At 41.6% G+C, this 21586-nt stretch overlaps 1 protein-coding gene across 4 annotated transcripts in view; it reads left to right on the forward strand.

The window, feature by feature from the left end:
• Nucleotides 1-21586, forward strand: part of MYH11 (myosin heavy chain 11) — a 63153-nt gene that overhangs the window by 1306 nt on the left and 40261 nt on the right. For all 4 annotated transcript variants that reach the window (XM_030001514.2, XM_041120104.1, XM_030001512.2 and 1 more), the window contains exons 2-4: nt 5346-5704; nt 10643-10799; nt 19235-19262. In XM_030001514.2, coding sequence (XP_029857374.1) covers nt 5363-5704; nt 10643-10799; nt 19235-19262 — 527 coding nt within the window. In that variant the 5' untranslated portion in view covers nt 5346-5362. The remainder of the gene's footprint in view (nt 1-5345; nt 5705-10642; nt 10800-19234; nt 19263-21586) is intronic.

Raw genomic sequence — 21586 nt, forward strand, 5'->3', positions numbered from 1 at the left:
TGACTTGCTGAACTCCTGAAGTTCACAGTGCCCTCAAGCCACTTACACAGAGGCTAAAACGCTGAACTCCCCGAGAGGAAAGCACTTAATCAAGTAGTCACTTTAGTTTAGTACATGATACTCCTCTGGCTGTATTCGCCTGGATGTAAACAATGATTTTTATTATCTCATTTGCAATTGACACACTAGTCCCTAAAAGGTATTTGTTTTGAATTTTTTATCATTACATTTTTGTGGAACAGCTTGTATTGAGAAGAACATCGCCATATATGGTAGCATGCATAGATGTATGCAGAGGATCCCGACTCTTTATAATTCACTGAGACTTATTAGTTGCAAATCTGTTGGCTTTTCTTTTAAGTATGTTAATTTTAGAAGAAGCCAAGAGCTAGAGATAGCTTTCCAACTTGTGCAAAGTCCAGTTAAAATATGGATTATTTATGCATTCTAATGAATATGCAGAATCTGATTTACTTAACAGAATAACATTTGGGGGTACGTGAAATAGCTGGTCTTTTCCAGAAAAAGGGAATCTATCCCCACATGATGCAATTCAAGTATTTTTTCCTTCTTTTTTGATGTTTACAGTTTATAATACAGGTAATAACCCGGGCCAATTTCTTTGGAGTATTAAAAGAGCTATCAAGTGTTTAATCAGCGTTATATAGTAACTTGCATTAACAGAGGTGAGAAGACCTGATAAGAGACCAAGGCACTTAAAGACAATTTGATTAAAGTACATGGAGAATGCATTTAAAAAAAAAAAACAAACAAAGCAAAAAACCAGCCTGTGAAATTACTGAAAATGGTCTTAAAATACAGACTTTCCCTCTTCCATGATTGAACATCCATAAACTAGTACTGATGATACCTCCATGTTCAGCTGAAAATGTCCATGAGAGTAAGCATTCGAGTGGTGGTCCCAGTGACCGGGGGGAGAGGTGAAAGGCCAGAAGGGATTGGTAGCAGTGCCCGTGACAAAGCTAACTGTGCTGGGGAGCCAGTTCCCAAATGAAGACCACAAGATTAGGATTCACCCCTAGATTTTCTTTTTTTCAAGCAATGCTCAGTTGGGTAGTTCAGTTAAGTACTGGAAAAGTAAAAGATAAGCAACCTGGAAAGAACATAGTCAAGAACTACTGTAGCCTGAGAAATGCAGTTTGAGTCAAGCAGCAGGTTACTGCTACACTCTTCCTTCAGAAACCACTTATGAGAGCAGGACTTGGTTTTTGAAAATAATTCACATACTTGGTTATGTATTCCTCTGTTCTAATAATTATTCCCTGTATGGCTGTGATAAGCTTTTATACTGACATGCACATCCTGCAGAGGAAGGGAGAAGTATCCTTATCTTCTCATTAGGAGAAAAGCAGTCCCTCTAAGCTCTGACCCAGAAGGCAATTCTGCTTGGCCAATAACCTTGTCATTAAAGTGCACTTCCTGGAAATATTTATACTTTGTCCTTGGAATAATATACTCAGGATGAACTGATTGTAAAGACAGTATTCAACTTCTGTCACTGACATGATAAGGGAAAAGGCAGCGAAGGTCAGCTAGATATATCTGCAGTGGGACAGCAGAAGGAAGAACAGAAAGTAAGCTGTGGAAGTATGCGTACCCATGTCTATGTGCATATTTGGGGTTTAGACAGGTATAATGGATCCAGTTTGGTGTGATTTGGCACATTTCTAAGGCAAGAAACTTCATATCGGTAGTATTTTTGTGATTGCTTTTCCTCCCTTTACCTCCTCCCTTCCTCAGGATAGCTCACCTCTGAGTGTAAAAGTATTTACTCTTGTACGTGATTTGGGCTATCATCCACCTGAAGGAAAGGATGAGAACCTCTTACCACCTCTCGCACAGATAAGATATTGGTCTCTGTTTCTCTCAGCTAGCCCTATAGACAAAACCCAGGAACTGGCTAAGGGGTAAATTTTGCCTTCTCGGGGAATGTTCTCAATAGGCAGTAACGAATCTTTCCCCTTGGCCCATTCCCCCCAACATCAATCATATGCTGGACCAGTGCAGTTCAGTCTCGATCAGAGATGGACCAGAAGGTTTACTGCCAGTTATTAATCAGAAAGCTTCAGCAGTTCATTAGTTCAGTGCACAGCACTACACTATGACAAATCTAGTTGAGTTTGTGGAGCTCATCTTCTACCCCTTCCATTCAGAAACCTTCCTTTGTTATTAATATGCATTAATTAATATTCATTAATCTGTTAAACTATTCATATTCATTAATCCACACTTCATAACTGCATTTCCTTTTTTACTACAGTGGTGCTCAGCTGCTACTCAACCTTTATCCTCAGTTTCCAGAGGATCAATCATGAAAAGTTCTTTTTACACAAATCCATGTTTTCTCCTCATAGTGTTTCAGAGCTGTGATAAGATCCAGCTTGGACTGGCTACTCCCTATTTCTTGTAGGGGGTCTATTCTTACCATGTTTAAACTAGTCAAACATCATGCTTAGATCTAGGGCATAAAAACCTCTATTTCCAAGCTCTGCAGTTCATGCCACCTCTTATACCTTCCAACCTCATCTCGCTTTCAAAAAGACTGAATTTAAATAACAAGGTGCAGAAAGTTTTACGTGCATGAAAAAGTCGGATAACATAGTAGAATACAGACAGACCAGCTCTCCATTTCATGCTGTAATCTGTCAAAGATCTTTTTGACTTAGCATGTAACAAGGAAAGGAACTTTCTCTTGGTCAACAAAACAGCAAAAAACTTTTGGGTCGTCCCCCTGGTGACATGCTTTGTAGCAGCCCAACAGTTTTGTCTTCAACCGGGTTTTTGAGGTAGATGGTCAGGATGATTCAGCAGTTTGATTGCCACCATCATTGGTTGTGGGCAGCCTCAAAGTAGCAGGATTTGACTCTGTGAAACTCAGCTCCGCAGTTCAGTCTAATTTTTGGCATTTCTGACAGCAATACCAAATGCCTATTGATTTGAACGTGCTGCCGCTTGGCACTTAGCCACGGGCAGCACAATACAACCTTTCTAATGCTTCGGGATGACCACACGGCGCTCTTCTGGGCCTAGGATGGGCTGAAATCCTCCCACTCCGTTGCCGCTGCAGTTCCTCCCATGCTGCTGCGGCAGCGGGGCAGAGAACGGACCTTGGCCATTGCTACCGCAGCTGGAGGAGAGAGGCCGTAGCAGGGTCCTGCTGCTGCCCGGCCCCACGCTCCCGGGGCCGCAGCCCTGGCGATGGGGCAGCGCTCCCTCCGTTCCTCTGTCCGGCAGGCTTCACCCTGCGGGCGCCAGCTGGAAAGCTCAGCTGGAGAGAATACCATCTCCATTATTGGAACTGTGTGCCTCTACCAGCCCTCTTGGCAAGGAGGGAACATTTTCTGCCTTAATCCACACAGAGGTCAAATAGTTTCCTCTCGCAGCTCTCTTCCAAGAATCCCCTGGGAGCAAGCAAAGGGCCACATCCTACAGAGCTCCCTTCCAGAGGCTCGACAGCGGGGAACGCTGCGCACAAGCCGGTGGCAATGCACAGATCCAAGCTGTTAGGGTCTGCCTCCCGTTCACCCGCACCACCGCGCGCGTAGCATGTGCAAGGATGGCCTGGGTGAATTTTCCTGTTGGGGATTTCCGGGCAAGGCTGGTGGCTCTAGAACGAGTACCTTTAGAGGAAAGCTGTTCTTTGGTTTAGAGGAGAGAATTGTCAAGGGAGTTTAAGGAACTGGGGCATCTAATTTCCACTGAATTTCAGTGGGATCATCTAACCCTCTTAGGCGCCTCTAAAATCCTGGTTTTGTTTTTAAGCTTTATGTCACCTTCTGCATGATCCATGCTTCTGTCTCAGACCCCTCACACAATCTGGCCTTGCAAAAAAACATTAATCTGTGGGAAGGCTTCAGGGACAAATACTTGGAAACCAATCTCTGATACTCCCAGAGCACAGGGTGTCCATTTGGCTACATACCACAGAGCTTGGTCTTTACAAATATCATTCTGCTTATGGGTTGATTGCTGACATCTTTAACAGTCAGTTCTCCAAGCTCCCTCAAGATTCATGTTTGTTTGAATGCTGCAAACATTAAATTCATTCTCAATAAGGAAATGAAACAGCCTCCGTCTCATAGAGATGTTTTTCTTGGGCACACACTCTTCCCTGCTCCCCACCGTAGCTCGTCCCCAGCTCCACTCTCTGCTCCACTGCATGGCGGGTTTCCTGATGAGCAGCGCTCTTGTCCTGCCCTGTAGCAAACCACAAGAAGTCCTCCATTTACGCCTTTCCTCATTTAGAGCTGTCCCCCCCGTAGGACAGAGCAGAACGCTTATGAAAGCTCCAGCATTATCGGCACAGATCTTGCAGCTACATCCTAACTTCCAGTGGCCAGAGCAGGGAAGAAGCTGCCGCCTCCCTCTCACAGGCAGTGCAAAGCAGCCAGACCCCTCCCATTGCTCTCACCTATGGAGCACATACATCCCACTGCTTTATCCAAGTGCAACTGCACGGTGCTGTTTTATCCATTTACAACTGCACGACAGAGGTGCATCAGCCTTCCAATTTGAGCGTCGTGGCTCAGAGTATCTAATAGCTGAGGCAACTTCCAGGCTTGTTTTATTTCTTCTCTCTCTCATGTGGTAGATATTTACCCTTCATAAATGATCACCTCCTACTGTCTGAACCATGGAAAGGGGATAACTCTAAATTACTTCTCCTTTACCAGCAGTACTGACAACAATTCTTTTTCCTGTTTTTTTCTTTTGGCCTGTTCTTAATCTTATTCTTCTTCAAATGAAATGGTATTAGAATGATTGGAAATAGTCCTTTGCAAGAAAAGTTCGTTTCTGTCCTTTCTGGACCATAGCTTGGGAACTGTTCTACTAGTTATTTTATTATTGCACCAGTATTTCAGTATGTGCCCAACAGTATTTGGGTGATGAGAGATTTTGTATGTATCTGAATTCAGTTAACTTTGTGATGGGCAAGAGATGAGGCTGCAGAAAGCTGTTCAGCTGGTAGGCTTGGTGCAGTCCTGCCAGTCTCATTGCACAGACATTAGTTATGCCTTACTTTTCTCTCTGATCTTCAGGAACATAAACAAAGTAATAAGCACAGGTGTCCTCATTCGGTTTAGTTCCATGAAGCTTTTGATTTAGGTGATTTCAGACACAGTAACAAAAGAATGGGAATCCGAACACAGATACTCTAAGGTATCTAAGCTGGCACCCAAAAGTATCTGCATAGAAATATGAGATATGACACAGGACCTATAGTGCTTTGGATCTACCACATGGCAGATTTGACAAATGTGTTTTGCCTGGAACATGTCCACACTTGCCTCCCTTCAAAGCAGAATATTTTGCTTCCTCAACAGGTGTCTACTGAGTCAAAATGGCTCAAAAAGCTCTCAGCGATGACGAGAAATTCCTCTTTGTGGACAAAAACTTCATTAACAACCCACTTGCCCAGGCTGACTGGTCAGCGAAAAGACTGGTTTGGATTCCATCAGAGAAACATGGATTTGAAGCAGCAAGTATCAAGGAAGAGAAAGGGGATGAGGTGACAGTTGAACTGGCAGAAAATGGAAAGAAAGTGACACTGAGCAAGGATGACATCCAGAAGATGAACCCTCCAAAGTTCTCCAAAGTGGAGGACATGGCAGAGCTGACTTGCCTCAATGAAGCTTCAGTGCTGCACAATCTAAGGGAGAGATACTTCTCAGGTTTAATTTATGTAAGTAGAACCAAACACGCACACGGCATTTGCTATTACATGCTAACCATGTCCCATCGCAAACAAGGTGTATCCCACTGTCAGGGATACAGTCCTTGCATGTAACACTGCTGTGCAATTACTAACCCGCCAGTAATGGCATCCTAAACCAAAAATGTATATATTATTGGCATTTAAACCAAAAATGTTCACTTTATTCCCCATAACCCTCCTGCTTCTTTAATAATTGCTTCTTTACTTAACTAAATTAAAACACATGAAGGTTTCTTCCTCAAAACTTACTAATTCTGAAAGGATGTTGTTGGCTTGGAAAGAACTCTGATAGCTGAACAACACCTCAGTCCTACTGTTTGGAAAAAAAAAAAAAAACCAAACCAAAACAATAGGGACTTCTGAATGACTTCAGTGCAAACCTGAGCAAGTTTCCAGTAACTTGCAAAAAGAACATAGGGAAAAGCCAAATCATGCAATCATTTCTCAGGCAAAACTCCCATTGAAATGCAGCTGACAAGTTCTGGTTTGGTGGGTGCTCAAGTAAAACCTTATGTTTGAGTAAATGAATAAACCCACTGGAATTCCAGTGAGAGTACTCATTGAGATAAAGACATCTTAACAAGCAAAGCAAAAGCCGTGCACACAACCAAAGCAAACCAAGGAATTCATTCACTACTTCCCATTGGCAGGCAGGAGTTCAGCCATCTCCAGGAAGGCAGGGCTCCATCACACCTAACAGTGACTTGGGAAGACAAACGCCGTAACTCTGAACGTCCCCCCCCTTCCTCCTTCTTCCCCCAGCTTTATATGCCGAGCATGACGTCACACGGTCTGGAATATCCCTTGGGTCAGTTGGGGTCAGCTGTCCCGGCTGTGTCCCCTCCAACTCCTTGTGCCCCCCCAGTCTCCTCACTGGTGGGGTGGGGTGAGGAGCAGAAAAGGCCTTGGCTCTGTGTGAGCACTGCTCAGCAGTAACTAAAACATCCCTGTGTTATCAACACTGTTTTCAGCACAAATCCAAAACACAACCCCATACTAGCTACTATGAAGAAAATTAACTCCATCCCAGCCAAAACTGGCACAGATGACAGACCACTCATGAGTGAAAGAAAGTGCAGAGCTTAAGTAACAAGGTTTTAGAAGCAGGAGTAGAGCTTTCATTAATAATATGAGGAATGCTAAATTGGAAAGTAGGAAATGAAGCACAAAATAAGACAGTTATATATAGTACAACAAAGGAACTATTTAATTGTTATGCATAACTTCAAAGAGCTAACCTCAAGATCTTTCCTTCAGGAATGTACTAAAATGCACATCACCAAGATTTCTGAAAGAAGCTAGACTTTCTATCTTTTCAGTATTTGAGTTTATTCGATTTTAAGTTTGCAGGTGAGCATATGGACCTATGTGCTATTATATCAGAACTCGCAGCATTAATTACTAAAATAGAATTTTTCTGAAAGTGTTCTATATTGTTGCAAGATCTAAAAAGAATCAGTAGAAGAATAGTGGGATAAAATGTGTGGTGTTTATTTCTTTGTTGTTGTTCTCAGCAACACTCTGCATAGATGTTCCAGGATATCCAATATGTTTACTTTGTGGATTTTTTGCGGAATTTTCACTTTCTATAGGAAGAGGAAATTAATTTCCAAAAGCGGATAATGCAATTAGAAACCAAAGAATTTTTCATGGAGACAAAAATGGAAGTGCATCTGAAATTAAGTTTTCTTTCTCAAGAGACTAGATTTAAGATGGTGGTAAATTAATAGTTATAAAGAAATTATTTTGACTTGCATTGCAACAAGTTACTAGTATTTTCAGTAACTAAAACCTGGTTAAAACTGTCCAGCCTTACACAGTCCTGCCCTACTAGATACTGTCATACCATTTAAAAAAAATAGGGGGCATCTAAACAGAATTTGAGTCTCATCCACTTGCAAAACCAACTGTAAACAGCCATCTCCTGGCTTTGCCATGAAATGCCTACATTGCCTCCCTTGGAATCCCACACATACAAAGAAAACATGACCTTAATATCTTCCCCTTTAGAGCATCACTGATGCAAATGGGGATTCCCAATTCTGCTAAAGAAAAAAGTCAACCTAGAAAAAAAAAAATCAAATAATCTGTCCCTTGCATTTATATTAAATGTTATTAAATAAAAAGATTCAGTGCAGAAATTAACAGAGTGACTGTACACTGGAAAAAGACCCTGGCCTTTTCCTTCATCACAGGTAATTAAGAAAGAAGGGCAAGAAATGTGTTGCCACTAACCCATGTTTCACATTGCTCAGAACAAACAGAATCTGCCTTGTCCACACGCAAATTAAACCAAAAATTATTATATAAATATCAGTAAAATAGCAACGCACCTTCAGTGGATTTGCGAGTAGAATCAAGTTTCTTGTACCTGTATTCATAGGCACTACCAATTCAGTCTTCGCCTAACAGTGCAAAATGCTTTCTTAAATACAGATAACTATATACGCATACTGGAACCAGAGGTGGGATTCTTCTGCCCACACCTAGTCATTTACAACATAGATGTGTGTATTTGCGCCAGTCTCTCTTAAATATCCTTCAGCGGCGGCTGTCCAAGGGATACACAAGCTGAGGTCTCCTATGGACACTATCCTTAAGGTGCTTCAAACCATGTCCTGCCTCCAAACCGCCCAGGGAGAGATACAGCTGGGGGTCCCCCTCTCTGGACAGGCTGTGCCCCAGGGAGAATGATTTAAGGCACAGAAACTTCAAACCACCCGCTTCCAGTCACATGCTTAGCCAACTGGCTTCCTTACCTTCAAAACATCACACGTATTAATCCGGTTTCCCCAAATCCTTGCAAAGCAGATACCTAGAAGTACAATCAGTGAAACCAAGAGGTCTCGGTCAGCTTTCCCAACATGAGAGATGGTATCAGTCGCAGTCCAGTTAGAAATGGGGATTCCTGAACGTCATCAGCTCAGGCTTTTGCCCTGCCTTAATAACCTGCTTCTTGTGCCTCGGAGTTAGCTCTTCAAAGGTATCTTACTGTATGCCTGGGTGTGCAAATAGCCCTGCATGTGGCAAGTCAGGAAAATGCCTAGAAATCTCAGGGAAGGGAGGCCTAAATAATTTCCTGCATTGGAAATTTACTTTCCTATTATTTTGCTTGTTGGGAACGATTAGTTGAGTGCATACAGTGAAAGTATTTCTACTGAAAAAAAGACCTTGCTGTCCTTTCCTCAAGGGCCTTGGTGGTTATTCTAGGATAAAAAACTGTCACTTTTCAAGTGTATTGTCCCCACAGCACTAAAGTTCATTTTGACACGATTAGCACAGGGTTTCAATCTGAACTCCAGCTTCAATGAAAATCCGGCACAGTAATTATCTACCTTCCACCTCAAGAGTTTTAGCCTGGGGAGATTGAGAACCGGCAAGGATCTTGAGCTTAATTTTCTTGTTGTCTGACCTGAGACTATGGTGACGCAGTCACAACCTGAAACAGTAGGAGAGGCCCTGGTCACCGCCCGCAGCGCCCCAGAAGTTCTCCTGCCCAGCGCGGAGCACCCAACCTGCTCCTTCCTCGCTGCTGGAGGCTGATGGACGCTCTCGCCGTGTTTGCTGAATACCATATAAAGTGTTCAGGCTGTGCCGAGACCGTGTTGTGCCATTTCCTATTATGGTCAGGAAAGGGAAATCCCTGTGCCCAGAGCCAAGCTTCCCAGATGCCATTTTGCGGTCCTGCGCTGCCGTGCTTCCTACGGGGGAACCGAGGCAGCTTGAGCCATCCTCGGACGCAGCCCTGAGATTAAGGCATGGCAGCAGCTGCACACCACAAAGCACTCATTCACACAGCATGGCAATTTAAAAAAAAAAAAAAAAAAAAAAAAATCCAAACCCACTTATGCCTAAGTCAGAAAGAGCATAATTTCATTATTTCAGTTTTTTTAACTGGCATGGTTTTAAAACTAACAGCCATAGGCCAGCTTAAATATCACAATACTCCTGCAATTATAATCTCATAACTTTGTAATTTTTTATTTTGGGGTTTTAAAATTTTTATTTTTAATGAAAAACCCTTGCAAATTGCTTACTGTTAAGTAATTGTTTATGAAATATGGCTCACCATCTATTATCATACGCTATTATTTCTGCTCCAGTTCAATAGCTGGAGCATTCCAAAATAAAGGAAAACTAAAAAAAAAAAAAAAAAAAACAAAACCAAAAAACCCAACAACCAACTAACAAAACCTGGATGAACAGTTATCAGCTGGTAGCCACCATTCTTGTTGGTTTATGTATGTATTTTTATATTACTACCTTCATTAAGCTGTAAACAGAAACCACGTTTTTCCTTAAATATCTTACAGAAATAATCATGTAGTAAAGGCATGACTATTCCATTAAGACATCTATTTGGAACTTGAGTAATTTTTTTCAAGGACTCTTATCAATCATCATTGTTATATGGTGTTCATATAATCTTTTTAAAAAAAAAAAAAAAAACTTCTTCTAACATCAATCCAAGCTTCTTCCCTAGGATTTCAGTTTACAAAATTTGACCCCTACCTACGCAAGGACATACCCTGGTATGAAAATACATGTATAAAGAAATATTATGTATTATTATTACAGTAGTTACATCACCACAGATAAGGGTAATTCACTATGTACTGAAAATAACTGAAGTCAAGAAGCTCTAACATCAGATCATGGTATTTCTACAGATTACTAAATTCACATACTTTCTAGTGGTTTGCTTATTAGAAATAATTATTTGTGCACTTGGAAACCACCCATACACATACATTCAGAAAATGCCGCTTCATTTGTTACACTAGGCAGAATATAAGAGTGTTATTTGCTAAAATCCTGTTAGTTCAATGCAGCTGATGCCTGTGTTTCCCAGACTAGGCATGGCACACGACATTAATTCCAGTTTTTATTTGAATTTCCTTGCAGACTTATTCAGGTCTCTTCTGCGTTGTAATAAATCCATACAAACAGCTGCCCATTTATTCAGAGAAGATTATCGACATGTACAAGGGAAAGAAGAGGCACGAGATGCCGCCTCACATCTACGCTATCGCGGACACAGCCTACAGGAGCATGCTGCAAGGTAGGCCAGTTTAATGCTGCAGTCCTTAGAAATCGCTGCCCACTAACGTGGGAGAAAACACCTTATAACTCCACATGTGCTCCTGCAAGAAGCACAGCCAGAAAAGATCTGTTACGGAGGGTGACACGGCCTTTCTAGAAGTTTCAGAGGAATTCTTTGGCAGGAACGGCAGTCCACAAACACTGTGACTCAAAAAGGAAAAACAATCCTTTTACCCATCTGTGTCGAGGCATGTGGGAAGGTTTCAAAGTCAAGCAAATAGTTTTGGCAAATACGGGCATGGAAAATGCTCCCTCTCCACCAGTGGGGACTATTCCAAAGTTAGCTGCTAGCGCTGCTGGATCTGTCGGCATTGCTCTTCTCTCTCTCTCTCTCCCCTAGCAAAGCAAATTCAAATAATGTTTTGGGGCTACTTTCATTACAGTCTAATGCTTTGGAGCCCTGAGTTGAGTTGTGCTCTGTTTTCTAACAATAATGGCAACGAGCGGCAATGGGAAAGCAGTCAGGCCCCAAATGGTGCCAACAAAACTTCAAAATTCACAGTGCTCTCCTCCTTCTACAGTCGCTATTGACAGACTGAGGGGGTTTTGCTCTAAGGAAAAATCATAATGTAGGGATGAAAAAGCTGTAGTGATGAATGTATGAGGCTGCAACACCTACAGACTACAGGGACATGACCAGTTGCAATCTCGCAGCGACCTCAGGTACTCCAGGAAACCAGGACTCTACAAAACGCTTTGAAATTTGAATGCCCTCATTAGAAGCCTGATCCTGCAGAAATTCTGGCCGGTAACTGTGGCTCAGCAAGGCTTCCCAGTTTGGACCTTAAGGATTTAAAGGTTTAAAGCTTATGGGGTTTAGATCTGACTGGTGAAAACAATAAACAGCATCTCGAAATTTCAGTTTAACAGCTAGATTAGTACCCAGTATTGATTTATTTGTAATATTTACATACATACACAGAACAGGGATTGTTTCGGAGAAACTAATCCATTCAAACCCACTGCGCACTTTATCTGACTATGCAAATGACATTACACAGTATTTCTCCAGGTGCACAACACATCTTAATCACAAGGATTGCAGTACTCCTGTACTTATCCTACTTCAAATATGAACCTGATGAATTTACTGGAAGTTACAAGTAGTCAGTTTGGCGTGTCATAGTTAATTGCTATTTTCTAAACCAAGATTTAGACTAGACAAAGTCCTTCCCCACAATGAAAAAAGATCATCTTATATGTGTGTGCCAGGCCATCAAATCCACAGAACTATAATCCCCCAACCCCAGGCAGATTTCTACTGACTGAAAATACCAATCAAAGCCCTGTCATTTTGTTACAAGCAACATAGATATATATATATGTATACACACACCAATGGTGATTGATATCAAAACCGGTCTTTTCCCCGCCAAAAGTCCTGAGTACTCATCTGTACTAACTGTAAAACTAACAAAACAATCCTGATAACAAAATCCTTAGAAATTCTGAAGATTAAACTCCTGAAGATTATTTACTTAAGTTGATTACCTAATTATAACTTAGGTTCCTGACTTTAGAATCTTATATTTCCAGATATAAGAGTGTTTGAAATATAGTTAATTCAACTCTAGACCCAGAAAACTAGGTATCCACTTTACAATATCAACCTTTTTTCTTCCTATGGCTTATGTGACATTTCTTTTCAGGAGCTATTTCTGTTTCTTTATTTGAGTGCATTCCAGAAGGCAGAGCTGTAGTACAGCAGAGAAGGAGGATCAGTAAAGCAACAATAAAAGACATCCTGAAAACAGACCTTCCTCTGGACTGTAACAGCAGAGTTATTCAGGAAGACAGGCATATAGAATATGTTTAGGACTAAGGGAGCAGGTGCTTTTAAAATAACATGATTCAGTAAATACCATTTTTGATGTAACCACAGTTACAGGAAACTTACTTGGCATAAGCTCATCCCACTAAGCCACAGGCAGGTATCTGCCTTCCAGATCATCTCTTGACCACTGTACTCTGCATCCAGCACTGTCCAGGGCTCCAACAGGCCCTGAAGCCAGAGCAGTCTTCTTTCCTCAGATCCTTTATTTAAGCAGCAAGCCTTGCAAGGGAGCTCTGCAAGAAGCTTCCAGCTCCTGCAGATCATTAGTAGTGTTCTCATTCAGCTGTGTAGAATACAGCTATTTGTCCCTAAAAATGGGATGGGGAAAAACAATTAGGAAAGGGCTACAAGCTATCTGCAGGAAAGAGAAAAAAAATGTAATAATACAGCCTATGCTGAAACAGGAGAATTGTTTTGGCCTGAAAGTACATGAGTTTTCTGCTTAATGTAAAACTAGTGTCAGCACAGATCAGCCTGATCCCAGCAGCATAAGGGCCTCTTTCACTCTTCCTCTCTCTGAGCGTCTCCTGTCCTTCCTCACATGCTCTCCCAAGCAGCAGTTAAGCCACTGGAGCTGGCTTGCCCTTCACTGTGGTCATTAACTGCACCTAGAACAGCCCGGGTTCAGCTGTGACTCCCAGGCTGGGTGCTGGGAGGAGGAGGCAGTAAGAGTGCATGCTTCTTTCCATTCACTTTTTTGATGCTCATAATAATTTCCTGGCCCCACCAACTCTTGGGGAAGCTTTATGCCTTGTTATTCATGTGCTCCCTTTGCAAGGAATTCTTGACAGCGGAGAGAAGCAGGAGAGCAAGTGGAAAGAAAAGAGAAGGGAATAGATCATCAGTTGAACCTTTAAGAGAATCCTCTTCCACAACCTCCCATCCTAACCACGCACAGCTGGCATGGCAGCTGGGGAGCAGTCCCACAAGAGCTTGCATCACAAGCCCAGGACACCCACGCTTTACTTGCTTATTTACTTGGGACATACCATTTTGGAGTCTCTCCATCTCTGAAGAGGGCCCCAGCTGGTTTTAAAGCTGTGCTTTTGTTTGTAAAAGCATACTCATGTTTTGTGCATAAAGCTAAACCAAACCTCAAAATAACTCTGTTATTCAGCCAAATTATGTTCACATTGGGGCGGTGAAAGTGGGCATCAACGTGATTGTGTGTGTGTGTGTGCGCGCGCGCAACACATACAGACATAGAGAGCTTCATAGTTTTTTGTAAGCATATTTGCAAATGGAATATAAACAAAAATTCTTACTCATAAACATGGATCAGGGCACTGAATGTTTTCCTTGTGAAACTTCAGTATTGCTCCTTATCTGGGAAACTCGCATAGTTTCTTCTTGCCAAAGTAAAATACATCTTAGATTCACAAGACTGAAGAATTACATTCTGGTACTTCACGACCAGGGCCACTTGGCCAACAGCAATCAGTTTGTTCAGATGCCTCAGGGAACCTTTATCTTTCGGTGAATCAAGTCTCAGTGTCTGCAGATTGCTGGTCCTATTGCAGGCTCATCATCTGGGAATCAGCCCTTCACATTCTCACCCTCTCCTCTGCTGGCACAAGCATCCAGCAAAACACATGCGCTGTGCCCACTGCATTCTTCCTCTGCTTTAGAGACTTACTTGGTTAATGTATTCATTAGGGATGATGTTTAAGTCCCATCAAAGTTGTTCTGGTAATAACACTTAGGCACGGTTAACAGAAATCAGATAATTGGACTTTCTTCCAAATATGCAGAAAAGCTGACATCTCACAGGACACAGGAATTAACGAAGATGTTGGCTGGGCAGAGATAAAATTTCCACTTGTTTCAAGTGGTTCTGAGTACCTAAAACCCTTTTACAAATCACAGTCATGTTGTCTCATGCTCAAACCGGGGTGCTGGATGTCTTGTTGAATCTACCGATTACCACGTCACTAATGCAGTATGAGCGTTGCCCAGGCACAGTCACTGATGCTCATTTCCAGCCAGAACAAGAATAAACTTTAGTTTTCTTTAATCTAAAAGACCAAGAGAATATAACATCCCACGAGAGCATTATGTGAGTGTATCTGTCCCCAGGAGCTACCACGCTGAACTGGGCCCCACTGACTGTCTTTACAGAGAAGCTAGCTGACTACCACTACGCTTAGAGACTGCAATCATAAAAAATCACCCCATGCTTCTGCACCCACCTGTCTCTCCTGTGTTTTGGATGAAGTACCTCCCCAGTGGCACAGCTGCCATAGGAAGGGCTCAACCCCCATTCCAACTCCTGCCGCGCCAGCACCAGTCTTCATGCAGTCACGACTCAAAACTGCTCCAGGCAAAAACCATCCGTTGCTTTTTGCTGAATTAGTTTTTCGGGTGGGTCACCCCCTCCTGGTACGCAGTGTGACTGTACGAATGCTGGTAACAGCAGCGAGGAGAGGGCAGTGCAGGCCAGGGCAAAGGCACTGGAGGTGGGTGGATAACTTCTCCCTGCAGCACTGCCAGCTTCCAGTGATGATGGCCGAGACACCGGTCCAGTAAGGATGAGTAATTCTGCTGCCTTCTGCCATCTTTCCCGCATGCAGCAAACAGCAAATTAGTGATAAACAATACAAATGTGAAAAGTCAGGTTATGTAGCAGTAGTAATAGACATAAAGTTTTCATGTGGATGATTAGGCTTTTATTAAGTTCCCTGGCAATAAATCATCATGGAAAAGATATATTATCGTTTTCGGCAGATTCAAGAAGGTTATCTATTTTCTGCAAAGCCATTTTTATGCAAGCTTGAGTTAAAGATGGAAAAACAAACAACCTGGTAGTTACTGGGAGGTATGGGAGGGAAACACAGTTCCCAAGATCTTAGAAAAGGAGGCTGCTGTGAAAAGCCATCTGTTTACTATGTCCTTAGCAGGACTGTACAGAAATGTCCCCATTAGGAAGTGTCGTTATTAACAAATGTAAAGAAGCAGTAAGTGAATGTTGGAACATGGCTTCAGTCTGTTTTTTTCCTTTTATGGTAAAGCTGCCAACTTGCTGCTTCATTGTGATAAACCATCTGATTTTGTTTGTGATTAAGCAGAGCTAGCTGGTCTATCAAAAACAGAGGGGCATATGATTCTTACAAGCAATCTGAAGGTGTTTGGTAAAAAAGCTAAGCAGATTCCAGAAAAAAAAAAAAAGTTAACTGCATGTTTAGGAAAGCTGGTAGGGTTTAGAATGTAAATGTAGATCTCTATGCTATTAAAAATTGAGAAGAAAATAAAAAAAACATCCAAAACATCTAATAGAGACATACAGGAGGTGGATATGATAGTCTTCCAGGTAGTGTAAAATTTTTTAAGAAGGCATTAACCAAAAAACATATTGGAATCTAGAAGACATATTTTGTTACTTTTTAAGCCCCAGGAATTATGTTTAAGGAGTTTTATTCATGCAAGTCATTCTCTTCTTATAGATCCACCCACATAAAGTTGCAGACTCCCAAAATAGGGCACAGTCCTTTTTATATAGAATAAAATATTCCAGAGCAGAAATAGGAGTAATCAAATGGGAGAGCCCTTGAAAGTAAATGAGACCAGGATCTGCAGCTCAAGTCATAACAGAATAGGATTAGGTTTCCTGATAAGGTTCATCCTTACCTTTGCAATTTGTTAGAACTGCTGAAGGAAATAGAGAAACGTCTGGAATTCTCCCTCCATGAATGTGCACAGGACAGTTTGTCAGCACGAGGTCTCGCAGGACAGGTTGCACAGTTCAGCAACGCAGGGCTGAAAGCTTCAAGACTTCATATGGCTGCCAAACACAAGGGAAGTTAGAAGGGGATAAGTCCAGTGACCGAGAGAGAAGCTTGCAAGAATGCCACGGGGCTGTTCACCTACAGAGAACAGGCAAATCGCATAGGTCCAATCCTGGAAGCCTTTCAGACTACAAGAGAAAGCTGAAAGCGAATAAATAATTTTGATTTTCCCTCCAAGAGCCCCCAGTAGTCCTCAAGCAAGTTGCTGTCAGCGAGAGTCGCAAAGTGCTGCTTCACCAGAAGGCATCTTTGGAGAGCCAGCAACCACCCACCAGTCCCTGCTTTCAGTTTGAGTCCTTCCAGGACCAAAGACCCACCATTCCTTCCATTTCCCTCTTATTCCCACTTCAGCAGGATTTGTTCCCTGTACCTGCATGAGGGGCTAGGCTGATTGAGTCCAAAGAAATTCAGTAACTCAGGCTTGGCTTGCACAGCCTATTCTCTATCCCAGAGGGTACTTGGTGCAACTTCTGATCTTCCTAATCCTTCTTCTGCTCTTACATTTCAGCAAAGGTGCCCATGGGCACGCACTCATACAAACCCCTGTGGTGGGCCAGTTTATGAGATACCTTCAGGAAGGCTTTTTCACTTACTGGGGAGCAAAACAAGGGCAGCAATGGGCAGCAAAGAGTAGTGAGAAAATACTTGGCTTGGAGGAGATGAACTTCGTCTAATGTTCCCTGCGCTCAGAAATTCCACTGGCAAGTCCGTATTAAGGAGTCACTTTTATTTTCTTTATGGTATTTATGGGTTTGTGATGCAATATCAATATATGCCCATGGTTTCTATTTACACAACAGGGTATTTTTAGCAAAAATTCTACCGTGTTCTCACTTTTTTAACTTAAAAAAAAGCCTAGCTCGTATCCTGCAGTGAAAAATAAACATGGCTCACAGCTCCTCTCCTCCCATATGTTTATGTGGAAGAGCCCTGCTGTGCTGATTGCTGACAAATATCTCCAATAGAAATGTAATGAGTCATTTTGCACCAATTTACTGAATAAAGCAGTTAAGTGGCACCATTTGCCGTGTGAGTGATCAATAAAGCAGTTAATATTACAGCTATTGAGGAACTGGGAGTAAACCAGTTGTTTAATATCAGTCCAAGCCATAGCAGAATCCTCTCCTGCTTTTCCTAGACTGGCTGTGGTCCAGGCAGCAATTACAACTTGCAAGCTTAATAGGTTGAATTTATCTCCATTATCTCTACACAGTACAGAAAGCTTGTTTATCTCATGATATTTATTACATACGGGGTCAGCAATAGGGGCAAGCAATCAGGTAGGTAGCCCTGCAAGTCACCCCACACACTGAATAAAAAGAGGAAGGAGTTCATGTCTTAACCTCTGAGCCGAGGCTCTGCTGGGCTAATGCTACCTCTGCATTTGATAAATAATGCCAAACCATACAGAAGAACTCTCTTCTGCCTTAATTATCTGCCTCAAGTCTCAGGTTTGTAAACTCTGCACACTTTTCAAAAATGTATTTGACCTGCCTGGGAATTTATTTTCCTAAGTCAGAAGATTTTTCTACAGTCTGTACAGCGACAGCCTCACTCAAAGAAGGGCCAACTGCAACGCCAGGGCAGGTTGCTCAGAGCCTTGGTCAAGTCTACTTCCAAATAGCTCCAAGGGTGGAGATACCACACCTCTCTGGGCAACCTGTCCCAATGCTTGACCGTTCCCACACTGAAAAAAATTGTTCAGAACTGCTCACAGCAAACATGCTAGTCACGCATCTTTACACAGAGGGCAAATTGTAAAGCCTCCCATTACCACAGACTTGTCTGGAAGTCTTGCTTCAGTGGAGCTTTACAAAACAGTTCAGCGTTGTGGAGTGCGTTGTGAAACCTCAGTGGGTGTTCACTGTCCATCGCAGCCTAGAGATCTTAGCCTGACGTCAGCCTTTTGGTAGAAAATTCTGTGTAAAAGTTCTGAACGTAAAGAGAAACTCTGACTCCAAAAGCATAAGCAGGGAGGAATGCTGCAAGAGCAGGTTATGGAGCTAGGATGCGATCCTAAACCTTCCTGCAGCATTACAGCGTACGGGACTCTGCTGCGCAGAAACCTCTTACATGGCTCACATAGTAGAAATGGAGACTTTGGCCCACCTTTTTATAAATCTTGATCCAAAAGGTGGATCGTAGTAAAAAGCATGAAGAATACTTATGTACGTGTTGACATGCTCTTGTAAAATATGTGAAGTATCTTGTTTTATCTTACTCTTTGGAGGACATCTCAAGAAATTACTTGTCCTCTTGATAAAAGTTGTCTCTCAGTCTGAAATCAAATAGAAAGCATATTATTCAGGTATTTGAACTGCTCTGCTTTCAAAATTCAAAGCTTTGCATGACCAGCTTAAAACGTTTTAGGTTTTCATGCCTTATCTGTCCAGACTGTCTTAAGTGGGCTGCTAGCCATACTTCATAAGCATAGTAAAAACTTGAGTTTCAGGCTTGAAATTTTCAGTTATAATCTTCTTACAGAGAGCCTGATCTTTTTGCTGTCCTCATTACAGTTCATCTCCAATGGAATTTACAAAAAATATTTTTGAACTCTTAACCTTTTGTTCATTTTTTGTACAAAATATTTCCATTAGAGATGGTTATTTAAATGCAAGGGCAAATTAAATAAGATGTGAACCCAGTACTTTTGACTAATCATGGATTGCCAGATTTTGGAAGGTCTAGGCTGTTCAATGTAAATCCTTATAAACATAAGTGCTTCTGTCAGGACAGCCATTTTCCCTAATTAATGGATTTTTTTTTCTTTATTTGTAGATCGAGAAGACCAGTCCATCCTGTGCACGTAAGTAAACTGATCTATTTTAGTATATCTCAATATTACAATGTCTTTCTTTATTTAAAATTGATTCGAATTCTGGTGAAACAGACATATTCTCCTCACCTTCAGTAAGCTTGAGCTACAGTCCTAAATCTACTCTGGTAGATTTACCCATTGATAAAATAAAAAGCAGGTATCGGTGTCGTAGGAAGTCTTTAATGCACAAACTTATTTCTTTAAATCAACTTTCTGAATTTAGAGATTTAAGAGTTTACAATGAACAACTTGGTTCATTGGTTGTAAACGATTGTAAAACTGTGTGTGGAGAGAGAACAAGGGATTTTAAAAGGTTCCTAGAGGAAGCTGAGGAACTGAGAAAACTGAGGAACACAGAGCATCCTGGATATTTACTGAACTGCGTTTCACTTTTAGCATTTGGTGGCTCGCCACAACTTCCAAATTCAGTTGTCATTGCAGAAAAGCGTGATCTTTCATATTCATGCTGTCGTTTTGTGCTGTTTGCATATACTGTAGGTAGACGGGGGAAGGTTTGGTACCTCCGTGCTGGCAGTGGGCTCCCCTGGAGCCTCTGCACGAGGCAGGGGTGTGTTGGCTAAGAGGGCTCAGCACCACTGCACAGGTCGGACCTTTCTGCAGTCTCTACGTAATCAGTTTTGGCAATAGTGAAATACCGGCTAAGCCAGCCGTTTTGAATTCTCTGACTTTTCTGTGTCCTGGCTTGCTGAAGGCTCCCTCCTTGAGTTTTGACCTGCCAGTGCTCAGACAGCACCAGCATGGGGGGGTTCAGCTGTTGTATCATGGGTCAGGCAGTGATTTTATTGCAATAACGTTTGCTCTGCACAACTTACTACTCTACAAAATCCCATTGGTTTATCATTCCTACCTATTTTGCAAAACACTCAGATTGTTGAGTTGGACAGGGATCTCCTATTTGACCTTCAGTTTTGACCATTTCTCCATTCCTCTGTTGCTAGTTAGTTGGTTTTGTTTACTTGAATGCCATTGAGGATGCTGTTGACATAATTTTGTGTTTGTTGTATTAGGCATCTTCCAGTTTTCCTGATCAAAGGTAGGATGTGATTCTGTGTAAATACTAATATTGTTTGCAGAAGATGGCATGCATATTATTTCTAGCAGGTTCATGCAGTTACGCTGTAGTCTGCGAGTATTGTAAATACACATATTCCCAAACTGAACTGGTTTTAGGTTATCTGTGAAAATGTGGCTACTGACTGACTGAATATATATTTACACTACAGTTTTTAAAAAGCACTGCTACTGATCACCAGCCATACAGTTACTTGTGAGTGGCACTGCTGACTGGAAAAAATTTATCACCTAAGAAAAAGTAAAAATTATATACTGTATCTGGTACCATAAGGGCTAGCATAGCTCTAACCTCTGTTGTAACAAGATTTCGTTATGTGTAAGTGTATTGATAAAGAATCTGTCCAAAATGCATTAATACCTAAAAGAAATCTGAAATTGCTGCAATGATGAAACAAAAATTGACCATTACATTCTTCCCAGGATGAAACATGTCATGGTAATGAAGACTAATTTAAAATATGCATTTCCTCCTTCTATTCCTGTACTTTAGTTTATTTTTCCATTAGTAAATCTTCAGATCTTTTAAATTTGGAATATTAGGATTTTTAAGAAAGGGACTTTCTATTGCAAATCTATGCCTTTTTGTTCATGAAAATGCATTAAAGGATCCACTTCTGACAGCTACCATGTATTGAAAATAACTATTTTTCACCTGGCCAGCTAAGCTGGAAACATAAGGTGTTTAACACCAGTAGTACCTAAAATAGAGAGAATGAAATGTCTCTCCCATTTTGAAAACAGCCACAGTAAGTGATTCATCAAGATGTTTAGAATAACTGCTGTATGTTGGGTGGGCATCATGACCCATAGCTTAAACCAGTCCTCACATGTCTTTTAAACTAAAAAGATTAGTCAAGCTAAAACCAATTACACAACTTTAACCACTACTGGTTTATCATCTCTGTTGGCCTTATTTGGCTGTACAGAAAGAAGAAAGTTCACTTGGCTTTCAGCTGGGCAGCTGTCAAGTGGAAGCAATTAGCATTATTTTATAGAATTGCTAAAAATTCTAAGAAATTATCTTTTTGCCTAAAATATGTAACAATAACTGAAGACTTCATGGCATTGATCAGCTGGTATCTTTTCTTTAAATAGCTACAGACTCGAACTTTCCAAGGCCTGGTACCTAAATTGTAAAAAAATGTAGCTGTAAGGATTCATATATAAATAGTTGTAAATGCTGCCAAAAACTCACTTATGTTTAGTGATGCTGCAGT

Source organism: Aquila chrysaetos, chromosome 25 (assembly GCF_900496995.4).
Source record: "Aquila chrysaetos chrysaetos chromosome 25, bAquChr1.4, whole genome shotgun sequence".
NCBI lineage: Eukaryota > Metazoa > Chordata > Aves > Accipitriformes > Accipitridae > Aquila > Aquila chrysaetos.